This window comes from Schistocerca piceifrons, chromosome 1, assembly GCF_021461385.2.
Source record: "Schistocerca piceifrons isolate TAMUIC-IGC-003096 chromosome 1, iqSchPice1.1, whole genome shotgun sequence".
Taxonomy (NCBI): domain Eukaryota; kingdom Metazoa; phylum Arthropoda; class Insecta; order Orthoptera; family Acrididae; genus Schistocerca; species Schistocerca piceifrons.
The window spans coordinates 1,202,349,448-1,202,368,666 of NC_060138.1; the positions used below are offsets into that span (position 1 = coordinate 1,202,349,448).

The following is a 19,219-nucleotide window of genomic DNA, read 5'->3' on the forward strand; positions in this document are numbered from 1 at the left end:
GGATTATCTGACCATGATGCACAACTGATTAACTTACAAAACATGACAGGGAGTACACTTCAGAAACCATTAAGTAGAAGTGTGAGGGTGCTCAACCTGGTATCTATAGACCACTTCAGAGAAAGTTTAGGAAATGTAAACTGGGAAGATGTACATAATGAGCCAAATGCTAATGATAAATGCATCATATTTCTTGATAAATTCATATCCCTTCTTGAACATTGTTTTCCAAAGAAAATTACTAGATGTAACACCACAAACATTTCAAAGAAATCTTGGATTACTACAGGTATTAAAGTGTCCTCAGAAAGAAAAAGAAAACTGTATGAGACAGCAAGAACTAGTAAAGATCCAGAAGTACTTTTACACTATAAAAATTATTATAACATACTGAGAAAAGAAAAAATATGTGTGTTAGAGAAGAAATTAACAACTCCAGCAATAAAATCAAATCAATATGGAATGTTGTTAGAAGGGAGACAGGAAAAGTAACCACTGGGGTAGGTAGCATTACTGTTAAAGAGAATGAGACCATCTTAACCAACAATACACAGGCAGCCAATGTATTTAACAATCACTTCTTAAGTGTAGGAGAAAAAATTGGTGAAAATAGTTCAAAAGAAAAAGTGAGGCAGTACTTGGAAGAGTCAGTTTTGAAAAATTTTAGTTAGATTAAGTTTCATCTAACAGCCTCTTGTGAAATTATTAAATCTTTGAAAAATAAATGTTCTGTTGGTGTAGATGACATCTCTAACAAGTTATTAAAACAATGTGGATCAATTACAGCTGATGTTTTGAGTCACATATGTAATGCATCACTGACTCAGGGTATTTTTCCAGACTGGTTAAAATATGCCATTGTCGGGCCCCTCTACAAAAAGGGGGAAACCACAGATGTCAATAATTACTGACCAGTATCCTTGCTTACAGCATTTTCAAAAATCTTTGAGAAAGTAATGAACTCAGAGTGGTTAGCCATCTCAACAGTAATGGGATACTTAGCAAATCACAGTTTGGATTTCAGAAATGCTGTTCCACTGAGACAGCAATATACAATTTCATGTCCACATAATAGTCTTTAAATAGTAAAATGTCACCAGTAGGAATATTCTGTGACATCCAAAGCATTTGATTGTGTGAACCATGACGTTATGTTATATGAGTGGTTTAAGTCATATCTACACAATAGTGAGCAAAAAGTCTCTTTATTTGATTCAAGTGATGCAAAGGAGTTTGCCACTTCATCTAACTGGGGTGAAATTACATTAGGTGTTCCACAAGGTTCAATCATGGGTCACCTCCTGTTCTTGATATATGTGAATGACATCCCTTATGTGAAACAAGATGCTGAACTGATGCTGTTTGGTGGTGATACAAGCATAATTATTAATCCAGTAAAAGAAAGTCTGATAGAAAGTGATACAAATAAGGTCTTTGGAAAAGTTATTAATTGGTTTTATGTGAATCGGCTAGCTCTGAACATTGAAAAAACACAGTACATCCAATTTTCTGCTGCAAAAAGTGTAATTCCTTCAATAAACATAACACATCAAAAGAAGTCAGCAGCCAGAGTAGAGCATACTAAATTTTTGGGTGTACGTATAGATGAGAATCTTAATTGGAAAATTCATATTTTGGATCTCCTAAAGCGACTAGGTTCAGCAACTTTTGCAATCAGAATAATTGCCAATTTTGAGGATGTAGAAATTAGTAAGCTAACATACGTTGCATACTTCCACTCTCTGATGTCATACAGAATAATATTCTAGGGCAAGTCAACACTTAGGCAAAAGATATTCACTGCTCAAGAGAAAATAGTGAGAAAAATGTGTGGGGTTCGTAGTCGCACATCTGGTAGGCATCTGTTTAAAAGATTAGGAATTCTTACAACTGCTTCACAGTACATTTACTCAGTAACGAAATTTTTTCTCAACAACATGGACTCCTCTAACTATCCTGGTCACAACCTATTGTAAAATTCTGTCCACCACCCACAACCAGCAGTTTACACCCACTCTGTCCTACCACCTCCTCCCCATTCCCTTCTCCTTCACACTTCGCTTTCCACCCTGTGCCAATGCACCCGTCTATCTTTCCCTGCTTCTCTCCATTTTTGCTCTTTTTCCCTAGCTCCCTGTCTCACAACCTGACACTGCACTTGTTGGCATTCTAGTCACTGTAAACTCCGCCAAACAGTGCTCCTCTGTTCCCCAACTAGTACATTGCTCTCTCTTCCCCTTTCCTTTCTCTTCCCTTTCCCCACCCCCTCCGGATTGCTCCTGCGATAATATGTGATGGGTGTTTTCTGGCCTAAACTGCTGGCATTGGCAGTCAGGTGTGCATCAAGTGTGTTTAATTGTATGAATGGGTGGTATTTGTCTCTCTATTTCTGAAGAAGGCTATGGCCAAAAGCTTATATGTAAGTGTCTTTTAATTGTGCCTGTCTGCAACTTAGTCTATTATCTATATAGTAAGTAATGTATAGTTTCCTATGCAGTATTTAATGGATGACACATAGTGAATCAGTATCATTAGCCACTTCTTTCTGTCACATAATTCATGTGTGAATGGTGCAAGGGCAGAGTGTGATATTTGTGAATATGTGTCATGTTACTGTCTTTGCTATTTTGTGAAATCAGAGATGACATATATTTATTAACTCCTTGCAGAATTTCAAGAATAATCCTTTTTCCTGGTATATCATTATATATCTTTATTTTAGTGCCTCTCTCTGGGGTAATTGAGCATATCATTCACCTAGATTGTCACTAAAGATATAGCCTCTACCAACCATAGTTGGAAATCATGTCATCCTTATATGATGTACTACTAATATATTAGTTATTGTCATTATATGTAAGTCTGTCCTTACTGTTCAATTTTTTCAGGTTTATTTATGTTGAAACTGCTTTTTTATGGAAGTGGTGGCTGGATCATGATGAAGTTAAGCAACAGCAACTGATAGATCTTATCAACTCTGGGCAGTTGGAGATTGTTGGTGGGGCTTGGAGCATGAATGATGAAGCAGCTACACACTATCAGTCAATAATAGATCAGTTTACATGGGGTTTGAGGTAAGTGTATCCATTTAGTTCTTTTGCTCAACAAGACAATTTCTATTTTGCATTTAATTACCAGAACTATTTTTACATCCAAAAACTATTTATTATTTACTCTGTCAGGATTTTTCTGCTTCCATCATTTTACTGTTCTCAAGTTCTACATTTTATCATTTTCCTGGGCATATTTTCAGTCATATCCAATTAAGTCTCTTATAGTCTTACTGAATGTTAAAAATGAGATTCATAGGCACTAGAGGACCAAGCAAATTTATAAAGTTTATCTTAATGTGAGGTGTCCATATAATTTTACACCAGAGACCTAAGAGATGTAGCATACATGTTGTGTGATACTGTAACATATTCAAAAGAAAACATGCATAGGTAATTAAACAGAATATGATTCTAATCCTTTACTTCAAGGTATAGGCAAAATACCTGTTACAGTTTTGTCCAGAGAGCTACTCTCATCTTTCCTGAGGTCTTCCAGTGTCATTTATGTCATTGCTCATGTATTAGCTTAAGAAGTATATTCTCATTCTGTCTGTTGGTTCATATTTCCACTTATTCTGAAATCCATTATGCAGTACAAAATTGTCTTACTTCTAGCGCTGATCTCCAGGGTTTAGCCTAGTTTCATCTCCTTCCAAAGAGAGAAAAATTTCTCATTGTTGTTTGATGAAAATGTCATTGCATTCTGTTTAGTTTAGATATTTACTTCAGTGTTACTCATAGTGTTTCTGGTAAGTAAGAAAGATTAAAGTTTACATCCTATCAATAACCAGGTCACTACAGGTGCAGCATAAGTTTGGTTTGGATGAAGATGAGGAAGGAAATTAGCTATGTTCTTTTCCAAAGGAACCACCTTAGGATTTGTCTTAAACAGTTTAGGAGAGTCATAGAAGCCTGGAAATGTGCATGGCTACCCATCTTGAATATGAATCCAGTGAATTAACCACAGTGTCACATTGCTCATACGCTAATCAGTTTGGAGGGAAGAAAGTAATAGTTTACTGTATCTGATTCTTTATAGAGAACATAACAATTCCAAATACACAGTTTATTGCTTAGGTACTACCTTAATTTTGCGAACAATATCAATGTAGATGACCTACTGGAAATAAGTAACTGAACCGAACAAATATTAGGTAAGATGATTTGTATTTGTTCACAAAATATGACTGATGTCACAGTGGTGAATATGACTTTTTTCATGACATATTCACATTATGTACCTACCTAGTATTATTATACAATAATTTAATAAAAAACTAAATTTTGTGTAATGTCCATATCTATGCTGTTTTGTCACTTTTGGACCAGGTACTTAAATTTAGTGATGCAATCTGATGCAGGGCTTAGCTTATCCCCTGGTAAATTGTTCAGCTCCTTTACTCCACTGCTAACATAACAGTATTTACCTACATTTTTTAAAACAAGGAAACTACACAATAGTTGCTTAATCCTCAATCTTTTATTGTAGGCATGACCACTTTTGGAACACTCTGAGTTCCACCATATGGTGGCCTCACCCTTAAGTCATTATGGAACAAAAATTCTGTGTTGAAAGGATAAAAGGGGAATTAGAAAAATCTGAAAACATCTCACTGCACATCTGAGCGACTGTTGGTAGAGCTGACACATTCATCCACAAGTTGGAGTGTGCCCACTAGGATCCATCCTACAGCATAACCCAGCTCAGCCAAGATCTCACACTTTTATACTTCTATCTTTTTGACCCAATGAAGGATGGACTGATTTATTGATTTTGATATATTGATCCATTTTCATCTACAGCTGCACAATGTGCAAGAGATATTTGGATTTTTATGTTAATATTAACAGTTTTACATATAATATACTTTTGTACATAATAAACGAAAGCATTGGTATGTTGATAGACACACAAACAAACACAAACACACACAGAAAATTCAAGCTTTCGCAACCCATGGTTTCTTCATCAGGAAAGAGGGAAGGAGAGGGAAAGACGAAAGGATGTGGGTTTTAAGGGAGAGGGTAAGGAGTCATTCCAATCCCGGGAGCGGAAAGTCTTACCTTTGGGGGAAAAAAGGACAGGTATACACTCGCACACACACACACACACACACACACACACACACACACACACACACACACACACACACACACATATCCATCTGCACATACACAGACACAAGCAGACATTTGTAAAGGCCTCCTTACCCTCTCCCTTAAAACCCACATCCTTTCGCCTTTCCCTCTCCTTCCCTCTTTCCTGATGAAGCAACCATGGGTTGCGAAAGCTTGAATTTTGTGTGTGTGTTTGTGTTTGTTTGTGTGACTATCAACATATGAACACTTTCGTTTGGTAGGTTACATCATCTTTGTTTTTAGATATATTTTTTCCCACGTGGAATGTTTCCCTCTATTATATTTGTACATAATAGCACACATTAATATATCAATTAATGATGAATACTTAAAATAAATGTTGTTACACTATATACAGAGAGTTAAAATACAAATGTTCTTCTGAATGAGACTACTTTGGGTTAACACAGAAAAATTTTTACTGTGTAAAAGCAGTGATCAACCAAGTACGACTTCAGTTTAGATTTGAAGTGACCAATATTTTGTATGTGTTTAATGGTATCTGGTAAGGCATTGTATTGTTTGATACTAGGATGGATAAGGCCATTTTGAAATAATTTTGTGTTGGCACTTTGAACATGTACGTACAATTTATGTCTTGTATCATAGCTGTGTATTGTGTGATTTTGAGTGATGAGTGGTCTTTTTGAAGTAGTAAATCTTGAACTAAAAATTAATATTCTATTTGTAACTGAACACTGGTTAGACAAAGACCAGATTATGTCAACTGTGATTCCGGGTAACAAGTTTGCCAGTTATTATTGTAGAAGCAACAGTAAATGTGGTGGAGCAGCTAGTTTTGTAAAAGATTATTTAAAATTTACTGCAGTAGAAAATTTTCAAAGCTTGGCAAGAGACAAGCCTTTGAGCTGTGTGTTGTTGATTTGACAGATGTTAATATTTTGGTTGTAACACTATATAGGTCTGGGGACTGGAAAATTTTCATTAAAAATTTTGAAAGGCTGCTAAATTTTATAAAGTGTGAGAGAAAGAAAGTGGTTATTTGTGGAGAAGTAAATGTAGATTTTTTACAAGATTCAAATCATAGAATTGAAATGTTAAATACAGTCAATAGTTTTGGTTTCAAACACACAGTCAGTTCTCCAACTAGAATTAGTGCCGATAGTAAAACTGCAGTTGACCAAGTTTTTATAAGACTATGTGATCTAAATTATAGCACTAATGTTATAAATATGGGTTACAGTGACCATGAAGCTCAGCTCCTGTCTATTGAACTGAAATCAGACACTAAGTGTGGACCAAAAGCTAAAATAGTTGAACAAAGAGACTTCAGTAATGACAATATTAGAGTGCTTAATTTTATGCTGTCAAGGGAAACACGGGGTGATGTCTTTATTAAAACTGAAGTAAATAGCATGTTTGACAGTTTCCACAATGTATACCTTCACTACTTTCATATAGCATTTCCAATGAAAGAAAGGAGGATTAAGATAGTAAAAAATATATGTTGGGTAATGAAAGGCATTATAACTTCCAGCAGAAAGAAAAAAATTCTTCACTGTCTTATTAAGCACAGAAATACTACTCCAGAATTCAGAAATTATGTGAAAAAATACAACAAAATATTCAGCAAGGTAATAAAAGAAGCCAAAAAACAAAAAAAATGATGAGTACATCTCAAATGCAAACAATAAAATGAAAACTGTATGGAAGGTTATTAGAGCAGAAACTGGTACAGAACAGACAACTTCACAAAATATCTCTCTTCAAATTGAAAATAACAGACAATCAGATCCAAAAGAGGTAGATGAAAAGTTTAACATGTACTTTACTAATATAGCGAAGCAGTTATTCGAAAATCAGTATGACGATGGACCTACATGCCTACCAAATTATTTAAATGCTAGTGTGAAGTCTATGTTCCTTCAAACAGTCATGGAAACAGAGTTGAAACAAATAACAAGGTCACTCAAAAACAAATATTCATGTGGAGTGGAAGGTGTGCCAGACTATGTCTTTAAAAAAGTCATCTGATAATGTATTAAAACCTGTAATATATATATTAAACAACTCCTTATCAACTGGCATCTTTCCCAATAGCCTAAAAACAGCTAAAGTAACTCCACTGTTCAAAAAAAGGGGACTCTGAAAATGTACATAATTATTGTCCACTATCCCAACTCATTGTTTTCTCCAAAATATTTGAGAAAATTTTCTACAATAGACTACTAAGCTACATTACAAAAAATTCATTACTCTCAGCAAATCAACATGGATTCAGTAAATCAAAGTCTACAACAACAGCAATGTATGAGTACATAGAAGCTGTGCTTAAAGCACTGGATGACAGAAAAGATGCTACTGGTATCTTTCTGGACCTTTCAAAAGCTTTCAACATAATTGACCATGACTTCCTCATTCACAAATTAGATCAAAATGGTGTCCGAGGAATCCCAAATCAGTGGATAAGATCTTACCTAGAAAACAGGCAGCAAGTGGTGGTTATAAGGTATGGTGACATTTCAGTACAAGGAAATGTTATCACAACAACACATGTCTCCAATAAATCAAAAATAAAGTACGGAGTGCCACAAAATTCTGTCCTAGGACCTCTACTGTTCCTCCTTTATATTGATGATATAAATGACTTTATTAAATTGGGAAAACTAATCTTATTTGCTGATGACACCAGCATATTGATAACAGCTGCTGACAAAATCTCATTGGAAGTAGCAATAGATATTGTAATGTCCCAAATTACTAGCTGGTTTCAAAAAAATAAAATAATAATAAATAAAGAAAAAACTGTCTTTATGAATTTCCACTCTTCTCCCCATGTGCAAAACTTTGTTACAGTACCATACCTTGAAAATACGTTACTGAACTTGGTTACTGTCACTAAGGTTCTAGGCCTATGGGTACAAGATAATTTAAAATGGGACTGTCATGTAAAAGAACTTGAGAAAAAACTTTCAAAACCATGTTATGCTCTGCGTGTGTCAAATAAAAGTGCAAGCAAGTCAACAGTTATTGAGGTGTATTATGCATACTTCCATGCACTACTTCGATATGGGCTAATCTTCTGGAGAAATTCAGCCACCAGCATAAAGATCTTTAGGATCAGAAAAGAGCAATCAGGGCTATCTGCAACCTAAGAAAACTGGAAACATGTAGACCACATTTCATCCAGATGAAAATAACGAGCCTATTGAGCCTTTACATATATGAGTGTTTCCTGTTTGCAAATGAGTATCTTTTAATCCAAACTGGACATCTTCAACAAAATAAGCATATACACAGTCACAACACAAGAAACACAAATAATATCCACATGTCACAGTGTAGAACAGCACTGTACCAAAAAAGTGTATCACAGATAACAGTTCAGCTATATAAAAGCCTACGTAGTGATTTAAAATCGCAGAAACTTAAATTTTTTTTAAACATAATCTTAAGTCATTTCTAGTGGAAAAATGTTTTTACTCTGTAAAAGAATTTTTAAATTACAAAAAATAGCCTTGTAAACAATGATTATGTAATAATGGTTAAATTCAAATTGCTGTATTTGTCACTTGTAATTTATGATTGTTATCTGTAATTAATTTTTTCATGCTCTCTCTCTCTCTCTCTCTCTCTTTGTGTGTGTGTGTGTGTGTGTGTGTGTGTGTGTGTGTATGTGTTTCTGCTCCTTTCACAATTTTGACTTGTCCTATATTCAATGTACTGTTTAAGTATGTAATGAATCAAATGGACCAATGAATGAATGAATGAATGAATGTAAGTTTTGATTTAAATACATTATATTTTCAAGTATATATATGCAAGAAAGTGGCAGGATCATCCTTTTTTGAAACAATGGAATTTTCAATTATCTACCCTTTTCATTATTCTTATATATATTTTTTTAAATTTTGAATGTTTTGATGGCATCTCCAGAATTTCCCCAGCACATAATGGAGGTGAGAGCATACAACTGCATAATATACACACTGAAGGGTGTTGTAGCTGGTACAATTTTTTAACGTATGTAACACAAAACAAGAAGTACTTAATTTTTTGTTCATTTGCTCAATATGTGCTTTCCATTTCAAGTTGCCTTGTAGATGAAGTCCAAGAAATTTGGTACAGGCTGTTTTGGCAATTGTCTGTCCATATAGCTCTAGATTGGGTGATTTCAGAGTTTTTGTTTGTGCTGTGTGAATATCCATACCTACAGTTTTTCAGTGTTTATTATTAAGTCATTGTCATCAAAGTAACATGTTAGCCTGTCAGTGGCTTCTTTTATGTTTTTTACAAGAGTTTCTTCTGAGTTCCCTGTAAATAGAACACTTGTATCATCAGCAAATTGAAATATTTTACTGCTGTCATTGCTTATGTTTAGGTCATTTACATAAAGTAAGAACAGAACAGGACCAATTACTGATCCTTGTGGCACTCCATATTAACAGTCAGTAGCTTGGAATTATATTTTCTAATGAAATTGTCCCTTTCTTGATCTGTTTCCACATATTGTTCCCTGTTCTTAAGATAACAGCTGAGCCAGTTGTTAGCTGTTCCCCTAATGCCAAGATTTTCTAGCTTGTGTACTCCACCCAGTGAAGGACATACTCCATGGGAAGCAGTATGTGGATGGTGGGGCAGCAAAGCATTGGCTCTGCCATTGACCAGTAGGGTGGTACGTTGCAGACATTCAAGCCCTCCCAGTAAGTGCCAGGCCATTTGCATTGCATTTAATAAACATTATGTTAAAAAATAGGGGTCTGTGGCCAAAAGAGTCGGGAATAATATGGTATATTGGAATCCTGAATAAAACCTATCTGCTTTTAGAAAAAAAATATGTTGCATTGCTTTTTAAATACATCTCATATTTAACAAATGGCATACAAGGGGCAAACCCTAGGGACAGTTTATATCACCAGATGCCAGGAGGGGTCATCAAAGCCAATCTAAGATGGACTGCAGTCCAAAAAATAGACAAATAGCAGAAGAACAGAGAGGAGAGGTGTGTACTGTGAGGTTGCAGGCTGGGAGCAGAGTATGTGAAGCCTCTTCAGTTCACACTCTGCTTACGTCTCATGGCACCACTTTTAATATTTCTCCCATGTGTCTTACTGACTGCCACAAACACGCCAAAGTATGGCCTGTCAGAAACTCTAACTGAAACTCACAACATCTAGCCTGAAATAGAGGCCCATTCTGGCTTGTAGGCCATAGGAAATTATACCGAGTACAGATGATAGCCCTGAATGTAGAAGAAAATTTTAAGTTGGTAAGAACTTGTCAATAAATTACTCCTGTTAACACTCCAACTGCATGGTGTCCTGTACAACCCTTCCCTCTTCCATGGAAGCAACAATTGCACTTGAGCATGTGGTGAGGGGTGGGGGAGGGTGGGAGGGGATGCAGTGGCAAATACTGAGTTACATTTCAAAGTAATTATGAGGGGGCTTACTGATTGGGGTTACAAATACTTAAAACCTTTGAATTGATATTTATATTAGGTGTCACAAAAATTTTGCTTTATATTTCACATGACTGAATTATCACCCCTGAGGTGACAAACTTATAGATGAATAGATGGATGGTGTGTATGGGTCACAGAGCTCCATGGCAGAGGGACTAGAGTGTTGAAGCAGTGTTTCTAGCATCCGTTGGATACCATAAATGATGGTTAGGATCATTTGTCTGCATCACTGGCTGACAGGTGTTACAATATGCATTGGAGGCATTACCTTATTTGTTGAGCTAACAATACACCTGTCTTAACAACGTTTCAACTTTTAACAGAAAACACAGGTCATTCAAAATATCTTTAGTAAAGTAATGGCATGAAACTAATTAGTCTGGAGAGTAATGCCCATTCTTATTACAAAACTACTGAACTTCCAACATAAATTTGAAAACTAATTGCAAGGGTTTAATTCTGGAAATTGAAGTTATGTTACTTTATACTACAATTAATGCTTCTTGCTTCCAATAGGTTACACAGTATAAGAATTCCATCAATTGTTAGAGAGGATTAAAATGACACACTTCATATTTTTACACAGTCTTAAAGTAATGGATAAAATAAAGTGTAACTTTAGATCTTGTCACACAATTTCCCAATAATAGACATTTTGATTATATGTGGTCTAGGAACAGTAGCAAAAATGTTGTTCACAGTGCTGAATTTTCTGTATCTGCTAACATTATGAGCACCTAAATCTCAGGTAGTGACCAGGTACTGTTAGGGTTTAAACTGAACAAGAGAAGTCAAGAATAAAATGAAACAACTGTTCCATATCATTGAGCTGGAGCTATGACAGGGTCAATGTCTCTTTACTTTTAACAAGTAATTCCCTATGGTGAGTGTCCATGGAACATGTCATGTAACTAACACTTAAAGCACAAAAATGAAAATATCCTCCCCAGATCATGGATTTGTCTGAAATTTACATACCACTTCTGGTTGAAAATTCACTTAAAAATAGATAGAACTGGAAAATGTCTACTTAGGTAATACACAAAATTATATAGTGTACACAGATGATTTTTAGGATGGTGGAAGGTATATAGGCTGTGGTAAAATGCGCTGCACTTAACAATAATTTTATCCGTACCAAGTGTCTTTTATGTAGTGAAAAAGTGATAAAAGGACTCCGAATATGCTCAACATTTCGGAAATGGTACCACTCTGAATGTTTCACACAAGCCAATAATAAGGAAATAACGTGTGACTGTGTTACATGGCAATTCAAGTGTGCATTGAATGTGTGGAACTTTCTGTGTCAGAATCACTGCTCAGTGAATTAAAAGATGCCAGAAATTACGTCAAGATGCTTGAAGATTCATTAAGCTATATTACACAAAACTCTGTGAAATCGAGAAGTAATGACCTGTCTCAAGACCATTTTTGTCCTATGCTTAAACTGATGAACTATCATGTACCACCACTAATAGTGACAAAATTTTGATACCTAGTATAAGTAATTCAAAGCTTATAAAGAACAGAAAGAATGGCAAAGCAACACTATGTGAAGAGCTGCGGAATAAACATGAAATCAGTATATATTACGACAGTCATGGCAGAGGAACCACAAACATTTTATGAAATGATCACAGTGTAAACGCCACCAGCGTCATCAAACCAGGAGCTCCTATGTTTGAAGTCGTTAAGAATTGCTCCAATAAAGAGTGATGCACGGCAATAATAGCAGGTGCTAACATGTACAAAAATGAACTCAAAGAAGCCACTAGATGCTTAATGAAAACACTGAGATCATGGGACAAGCAAACAATGATTGCTATGGGAATTCCACAAAGGCATGACCTTCCAGATTTCTCCTGTGTGATCAAAGAGATCCAGAAAGCCAACAGATTGTATTACAAAATCTGCCAAGTCTTTCAGAAAGTGTTGTTTCTCCCTACAGGGGACAAGGACCATGAATTCTTTACCAAACATGGCATGCACTTCAATAGGAGGGGAAAATCATTTCTCAGTAACAAAATCATGGAAATTTTGAGAATTGTTCATTGCACACCTGATTTAACAACCATTGCTCTACCTCAGACAGTACTAACAGTTTCACAGAATGCTAATCATAGTCAATAAAAGTGCAGTGAAGCATCCCATACCACAGGTACAGCATCAGAAGATTGCTCCCATGCTGACAGTAGCCCTACACAATCAGTGTCAACATCTCAACATCAGATACCTCTCAAGGAAGATACCCAGGAAAAAGTTATGCTAGCATTGTGAATACATGCGCAGAAGTCCCAGCTTCTTTTATAAATACAGAAGAAACAACACCAGCAGCGGTGTCCATTGAGCAGGGCAGAAGGAAAAGAGTACTGCCTTCCCACCTGAATGATTTTGTGGTAGAAAACCGAGCAAAGAAGAACAACACAAGATAAATAGGGTTGGGATATTATTTGAGGTGAGTGGTTCATCAGGAATGACAAAAAGCAGTAGCTGCAGTAATCAAATTAAATTCAACCTTTTGCCATTTAATATAATGTATCATAAAGTTCAGTCTCTGACTAACGAATTGCAAGAACTAGAAATAATACTGTGTCTGACCTAAATGTTGATGTTATCTGCATAACAGAACATTGGCTAGAAGAACTGCAAATAGAAACAGTAAAGATCCCTAGTTTTTCCCTAGTCAGTTCATTTTGCAGGTCTTATTGTAAACATGGAGGGATAGCTACCTTTGCACAGCAGGATTTAAGATACAAAGCAATCCAAACATATTCTGCACTGAATAAAGAAAAAGTCTTTGAAATGGTGGCTATTGAACTTACTGACATTCAGCTAGTTATTATAACTATATACAGATCCCCTGACATAGAAGAGTTCCTGTGTAAATTTGAAATGATGTTAAATATTGTAGAACTGAAAAAAAAGAAAATCATATGTGGAGACTTCAACATAGATTTTTTGAAACCCTCAAATTACAAAGATGGATTACTATATATGACAGAGAGTTTCAACTTAATCCCCACAGTAAATACTACTACTACTACTACTACTACTACTACTACGTGATCAGGCCCAGTGGACCGCACGCATCTACAAGTTTCCTCCTCCACTGTATTCTGTCCATTGCTGCTATCTGCCATGCATTCACATCTATTGACACTTGGTTTAAATCTTCATGGAGCCCATCCCTCCAACACTTCTTGGGTCTCCCTGGTGGTCTCTTTCCTGTAGGTGTGAAATCCAGGAGCTTCCGAGGCCATCTGTGATCCCCCATCCGGGCCACATGACTGGCCCACTGCATTCGTTTGGCTTTGACAGTTCATGCTATGTTGGGCTGCTGGTATAATTCCTCAAGCTCTTGGTTGTATCTGATCCTCCAGTCCCCTGTATCTGCATCCAGAACTGGACCGAAGATCTTCCAAAGCACTTTTCTCTCGAAAACAAGGAGCTTATGGAAGTCCTGTTTCCGGATACTCCATGTCTCACAGCCATATAGAACAACAGGCTGGATCAGGGTTTTGTACAGTCGAATCTTGAACTGTCTGGAGAGATATCTGAACAGAAGCAGTTGAGCTAGGCTGTGGTAAGATCGGTTTCCTGCTTGTATTCTGGCACTGATCTCTGCTTCACATGATGAGTTCTCAGTGAAAAGGTATTTGAATTCTTGCACTCTCTTGTAGGACTGGTCCCCAATCTGCAGTAAATACACCAACTAGAATCACTAGGCATAGTAAAACTGCACCAGACGAAATTTTTATTCAAGAAAACTTTTCTCCATACAGTGGTGAAGCAGTTAAGATGGGATACAGTGAACATGGAGCTGTCTTGTTATCAGTGGAAGTATGTTCAGAGAAAATATATCCCATTAAAATAACTGAGTGCAGGGATTTCAGTGATATAGCAAACTTTTGAAACATATTAAACCAAGAAACTTGGGATGAAGTGTTCATTGAAACAGATGTAAATAGAATGTTTGATAACTTTCATGGATCATATAAGTACTATTTTGACATAGTCTTCCCATTAAAGCAATGTAAATTAAAACCAACCAGAAACAAAAGTTGGATTACTAAAGGCATAAAAATCTCCAGTGCAAGGAAAAGGTTTCTACATTCATATAAAAAACAAAATAATATATCATTAGAAATGCAAAATTATATCAAAGAATACAGTAAGATCTATTACAGAGTTATTAAAAAGGCAAAGAAAAAGGGAAATGATGTATGTATCTGCAAATCAAAAAACAAAACACAGGCCCCATGGAACATCATCAGATCTGAAACACACACAAAACCAGTGGCAAAAAATATTAACTTAAAGCTGGAAAACAAACAAGTATCTGATGCTACCTCTGTAGCTAATATCTTGAATGAGTACTTTGGCAAATCTGCAAATGATCTTATCCAAAGGAACTTTCAGAATACTAATGTGCACTACATTGAGAACTGTAAACCTCCCATGGGGTCTATGTTTCTCAAGCAGGCCATACAGAGTGAGCTCATACTGGCAATGAGCTCATTAAAGACACTTTCATGTGGTTTTGATGAGATTCCAAATTGTATTATAAACCAAACAAGGTATCATATTGTAGAACCTCTGAAGCATATTGTTAATCACTCCTTTTCCACAGGTACCTTTCGAAATCTTCTATAGATTGCAAAGATCTTTGAGAAGCTCTTTTATAATAGGTTGCTAGAGTTTGTTAACAAAAACTCATTGCTGTCAAATCATCACATGGCTTCAGTCAATCTAGATCCACAACCACAACAGTCTATGAATATTTGCACTTCATTCTAAAATCTGTAGATGGAAAGGAAATGACTACTGGAATATTCTTCAATGTATCCAGAGCATTTGACATTTCAGATCATGGTATCCTATTAAGTAAGTTGGAAAGAAAGGGAATTAGAGGTATTCCAAATGAAGGGATTAGATCATATCTTACTAGCCGGCAACAAAAAGTTGTTCTCAAACAAGACACAATAACTGAAAACATTTCCAGAACAACAATAGACACATCAGAAAAAACTACCATCAAATATGGTGTGCCACAAGGATCAACATTAGGTCCTATCCTCTTTCTTTTGTATATTTATGACCTGAATGACACTGTCCATGCCAAACAGAAACCTTTATTTGCAGATGATGCCAGTATTTTGATTACAAGTTCAGACCAAAAAGAGCTTCAGTTAACTACAGATGCATCATTGCTGGAGCTAACACACTGGTTTGAAAAAAATAAGCTTGTAATTAACACTGGGAAAATGATGGCCATGAACTTTCATATATCCCACTATAAACAACAAAATGAACACACATTGAAAATAAACAACAAAATTGTAAAATTAGTTGATGATGTTAAGTTCCTAGGAATATATATGCAGAGTGAACTCAAGTGGAATACACACATTAAAGCTCTTACAACCAAGCTATCATCAATCTGTTACATGCTATGGATACTAAGCACTTGCTGTAATAGAGAAATAGTAATACAGATATATTACACACATTTCCAGTCAGCAATCTGATATGGAATAATAATTTGGGGAATGCACCTTATAGTCAATCTGTTTTCAAAACCCAGAAACGAGCTATCAGAATCATCTGCAACATAAAGAGGTTCATGTGGCTCTCTTTTTCCTAATCTAAAGATACTGAACCTCCCATGCCTATATATATTTCAAACAATAGTCTTTGTAAGAGAATATTTAAGAACCTCCAATGCCTAGCAGCTGAACAGCTTTGTGCACAATTACACAACAAGAAATGGCAATAACATTCATGTCTCATATGACAGAACCTCAGCCTACCTGGAGAGTGTCCTTCATAGAGGCACACAATTATATAACCACCTTCCTAACAATATCAATTTGGTAAAGCACGACAGTTGTTCAAAAAAAAGCTGAAGTCATTTCTGATGGACCACAGTTTCTACTCTGTAAATGAATACCTCTCAGAATGAAACAGAATTTTATAATGTTAAATTAATAAACAATTTATGTCAATTATTTGTTTATTCAAGTGTACTAGTTGTACATATAATGTTGTATTAATGTAGATATTTGTAGTCCACAGCACTGTATATATCAAAAACAAAGATTCTGTAACTTACCAAACGAAAGCGTTGGTATGTTGATAGGAGAAAATAAAAAACACATAAACACACACACAACAATTTATGTCAATTACTTGTTTATTCAAGTGTACTAGTTGTACATGTAATGTTGTATTAATGTAGATAATTGTAGTCCACAGCATTGTATATATCTAAAAACAAAGATGCTGTAACTTACCAAACGAAAGCATTGATATGTTGGTATGAGACAATAAAAAACACACAAACACACACACAAATTTCAAGCTATCGCAAAACAAGGCTGCTTCATCAGGAAAGAGGAAAGGAGGGGGGAAGGCGAAAGGATGTGGGTTTTAAGAGAGGGGGTAAGTAGTCATTCCAATCCCGGGAATGGACAGGTATACAATTGCACACACACATATCCATCCGCACATACACACAGAAGAACCCCAAAAGTGCCCCACTTGTGACAGGTTACTTTCTGGGACTGGATCAGACTCTGAATGTGGCTCTCCAGCAGGGATCGACTTCCTAAAATCCTGCCCTGAAATGAGATCCATCATTCATGAAATCCTCCCCACCCCACCAAGAGTGTCTTTCCACCGTCCACCTAACCTTCGTAACCTCTTAGTTCATCCTTATGAAATCCCCAAACCACCTTCCCTACCCTCTGGCTCCTACCCTTGTAACTACCTGTCCCATGCACCCTCCCACCACCACCTACGCCAGTCCTGTAACCCAGAAGGTGTACACGATCAATGGCAGAGCCACGTGTGAAAGCACCCATGTGATTTACCAACTGACCTGCCTACACTGTGAAGCTTTCTATGTGGGAATGACCAGCAACAAACTGTCCATTCGCATGAATGGACACAGGCAAACAGTGTTTGTAGGTAATGAGGATCACCCTGTGGCTAAACATGCCTTGTTGCACGGCCAGCACATCTTGGCACAGTGTTACACCGTCCGGGTTATCTGGATACTTCCCACTAACACCAACCTGTCAGAACTCCGGAGACGGGAAGTTGCCCTTCAGTATATCCTTTCTTCTCATTATCCGCCGGGCCTCAATCTCCGCTAATTTCAATTTGCCGCCGCTCATACCTCACCTGTCATTCAACAACATCTTGCCTCTGTACTTCCACCTCGGCTGACATCTCTGCTTGTGTCTGTGTATGTGTGGATGGATATGTGTGTGTGTGCGAGTGTATACCTGTCCTTTTTTCCCCCGAAGGTAAGTCTTTCCGCTCCCGGGATTGGAATGACTCCTTACCCACTCCCTTAAAACTCACATCCTTTTGTCTTTCCCTCTCCTTCCCTCTTTCCTGATGAAGCAACTGTTTGTTGCGAAAGATTGAATTTTGTGTGTATGTTTGTGTGACTATTGACCTGCCAGCACTTTTGTTTGGTAAGTCACATCATCTTTGTTTTTAGATATATTTTCACTCTGTTATATTCATATCATTAATTTGAACCCAACAATTACGTCTGTTAGTGTCACTGTTGCATTTCGAAATCTTTCCTGTCATCTCATTTTCTCTTTCTATTTTTGTAAGTAGTTTCACTTTGTATTCGCCTTCTCCTCTTTACCGAATCTACCATACAATTTTATCCCGCCCATATATACTCAAAAATAACGTAACCCACTTCCAAACCATAACAAAAAAAAAATTTTTCCGCTTTCAACACTACCGCTGCTATAACATCCACCATTTCCAGTTCACAAACAGTTCCTTTCAGCTATTAAACAGCCATTTCGGCTAGTTCTAATAACTTTCGCTTTTTCTCCATTTCCGTTTTTCCCACATCACTGATTTTTTTAGCCGCTTCCCACAGGTTTTAACTTCATTATTTCTTCGTCAGACAATCGTTAGCCTCATTTTCACAATCTGCCACCACAGAACCACTCCTTTTAATACATTTACACGCAGTTTTTTCGAAAGTTTCCCGAATGGCTCCACCCTTTAACGTGTTTTGGCGGCAACACAACCACCTAACCTTTTTGCACATCGTTGTCTACCAACCCAAGTTCACCACAGGATCAACATAGCCCAGCTATAACCAACACTTTTTCGCCTTTTTCACACCAGATCTCCAGTTGCTTTCTAGTTCACCTTTATCTCTCCCCATATATTTTTATTTTCATTTTTATTTCAGCCTCATGTTACACTTTCCGCCTTCTAATACCATGTCACCCTCACAACATCCCCACAACGACCCCATTAAGTTTTATTTACATTCCCTCCGCAAACATGCCTTTGCCCTAGCCAGATTACACTCCCATATTTTATTTTCTCAGGCTTGTCTGACATTTGGCATTACCCCCAAAGGTCTCACACTTAAAGTTCCCATCTCTGGCTGCAACCCATCTTTCCATCAGTCCCTATACCAGTTCCAAACTGAACAATCCATTGTCCTCACCCACCTAATCCTTCACCTACGCATCAACTCAGCCAATGAACACACCCGTCAACTCCTATCTTTAATAAAAACCCTCAATCTTTCCTCTCCCACATCCACACCGGC

At 36.7% G+C, this 19,219-nt stretch overlaps 1 protein-coding gene across 1 annotated transcript in view; it reads left to right on the forward strand.

Annotated features, from left to right (window-relative positions):
• LOC124779336 (lysosomal alpha-mannosidase-like) overlaps window positions 1–19,219 on the forward strand; it is a 209,239-nt gene that overhangs the window by 25,580 nt on the left and 164,440 nt on the right. Inside the window, exon 3 of the mRNA XM_047253705.1 lies at window positions 2,889–3,074. Coding sequence (XP_047109661.1) covers window positions 2,889–3,074 — 186 coding nt within the window. The remainder of the gene's footprint in view (window positions 1–2,888; window positions 3,075–19,219) is intronic.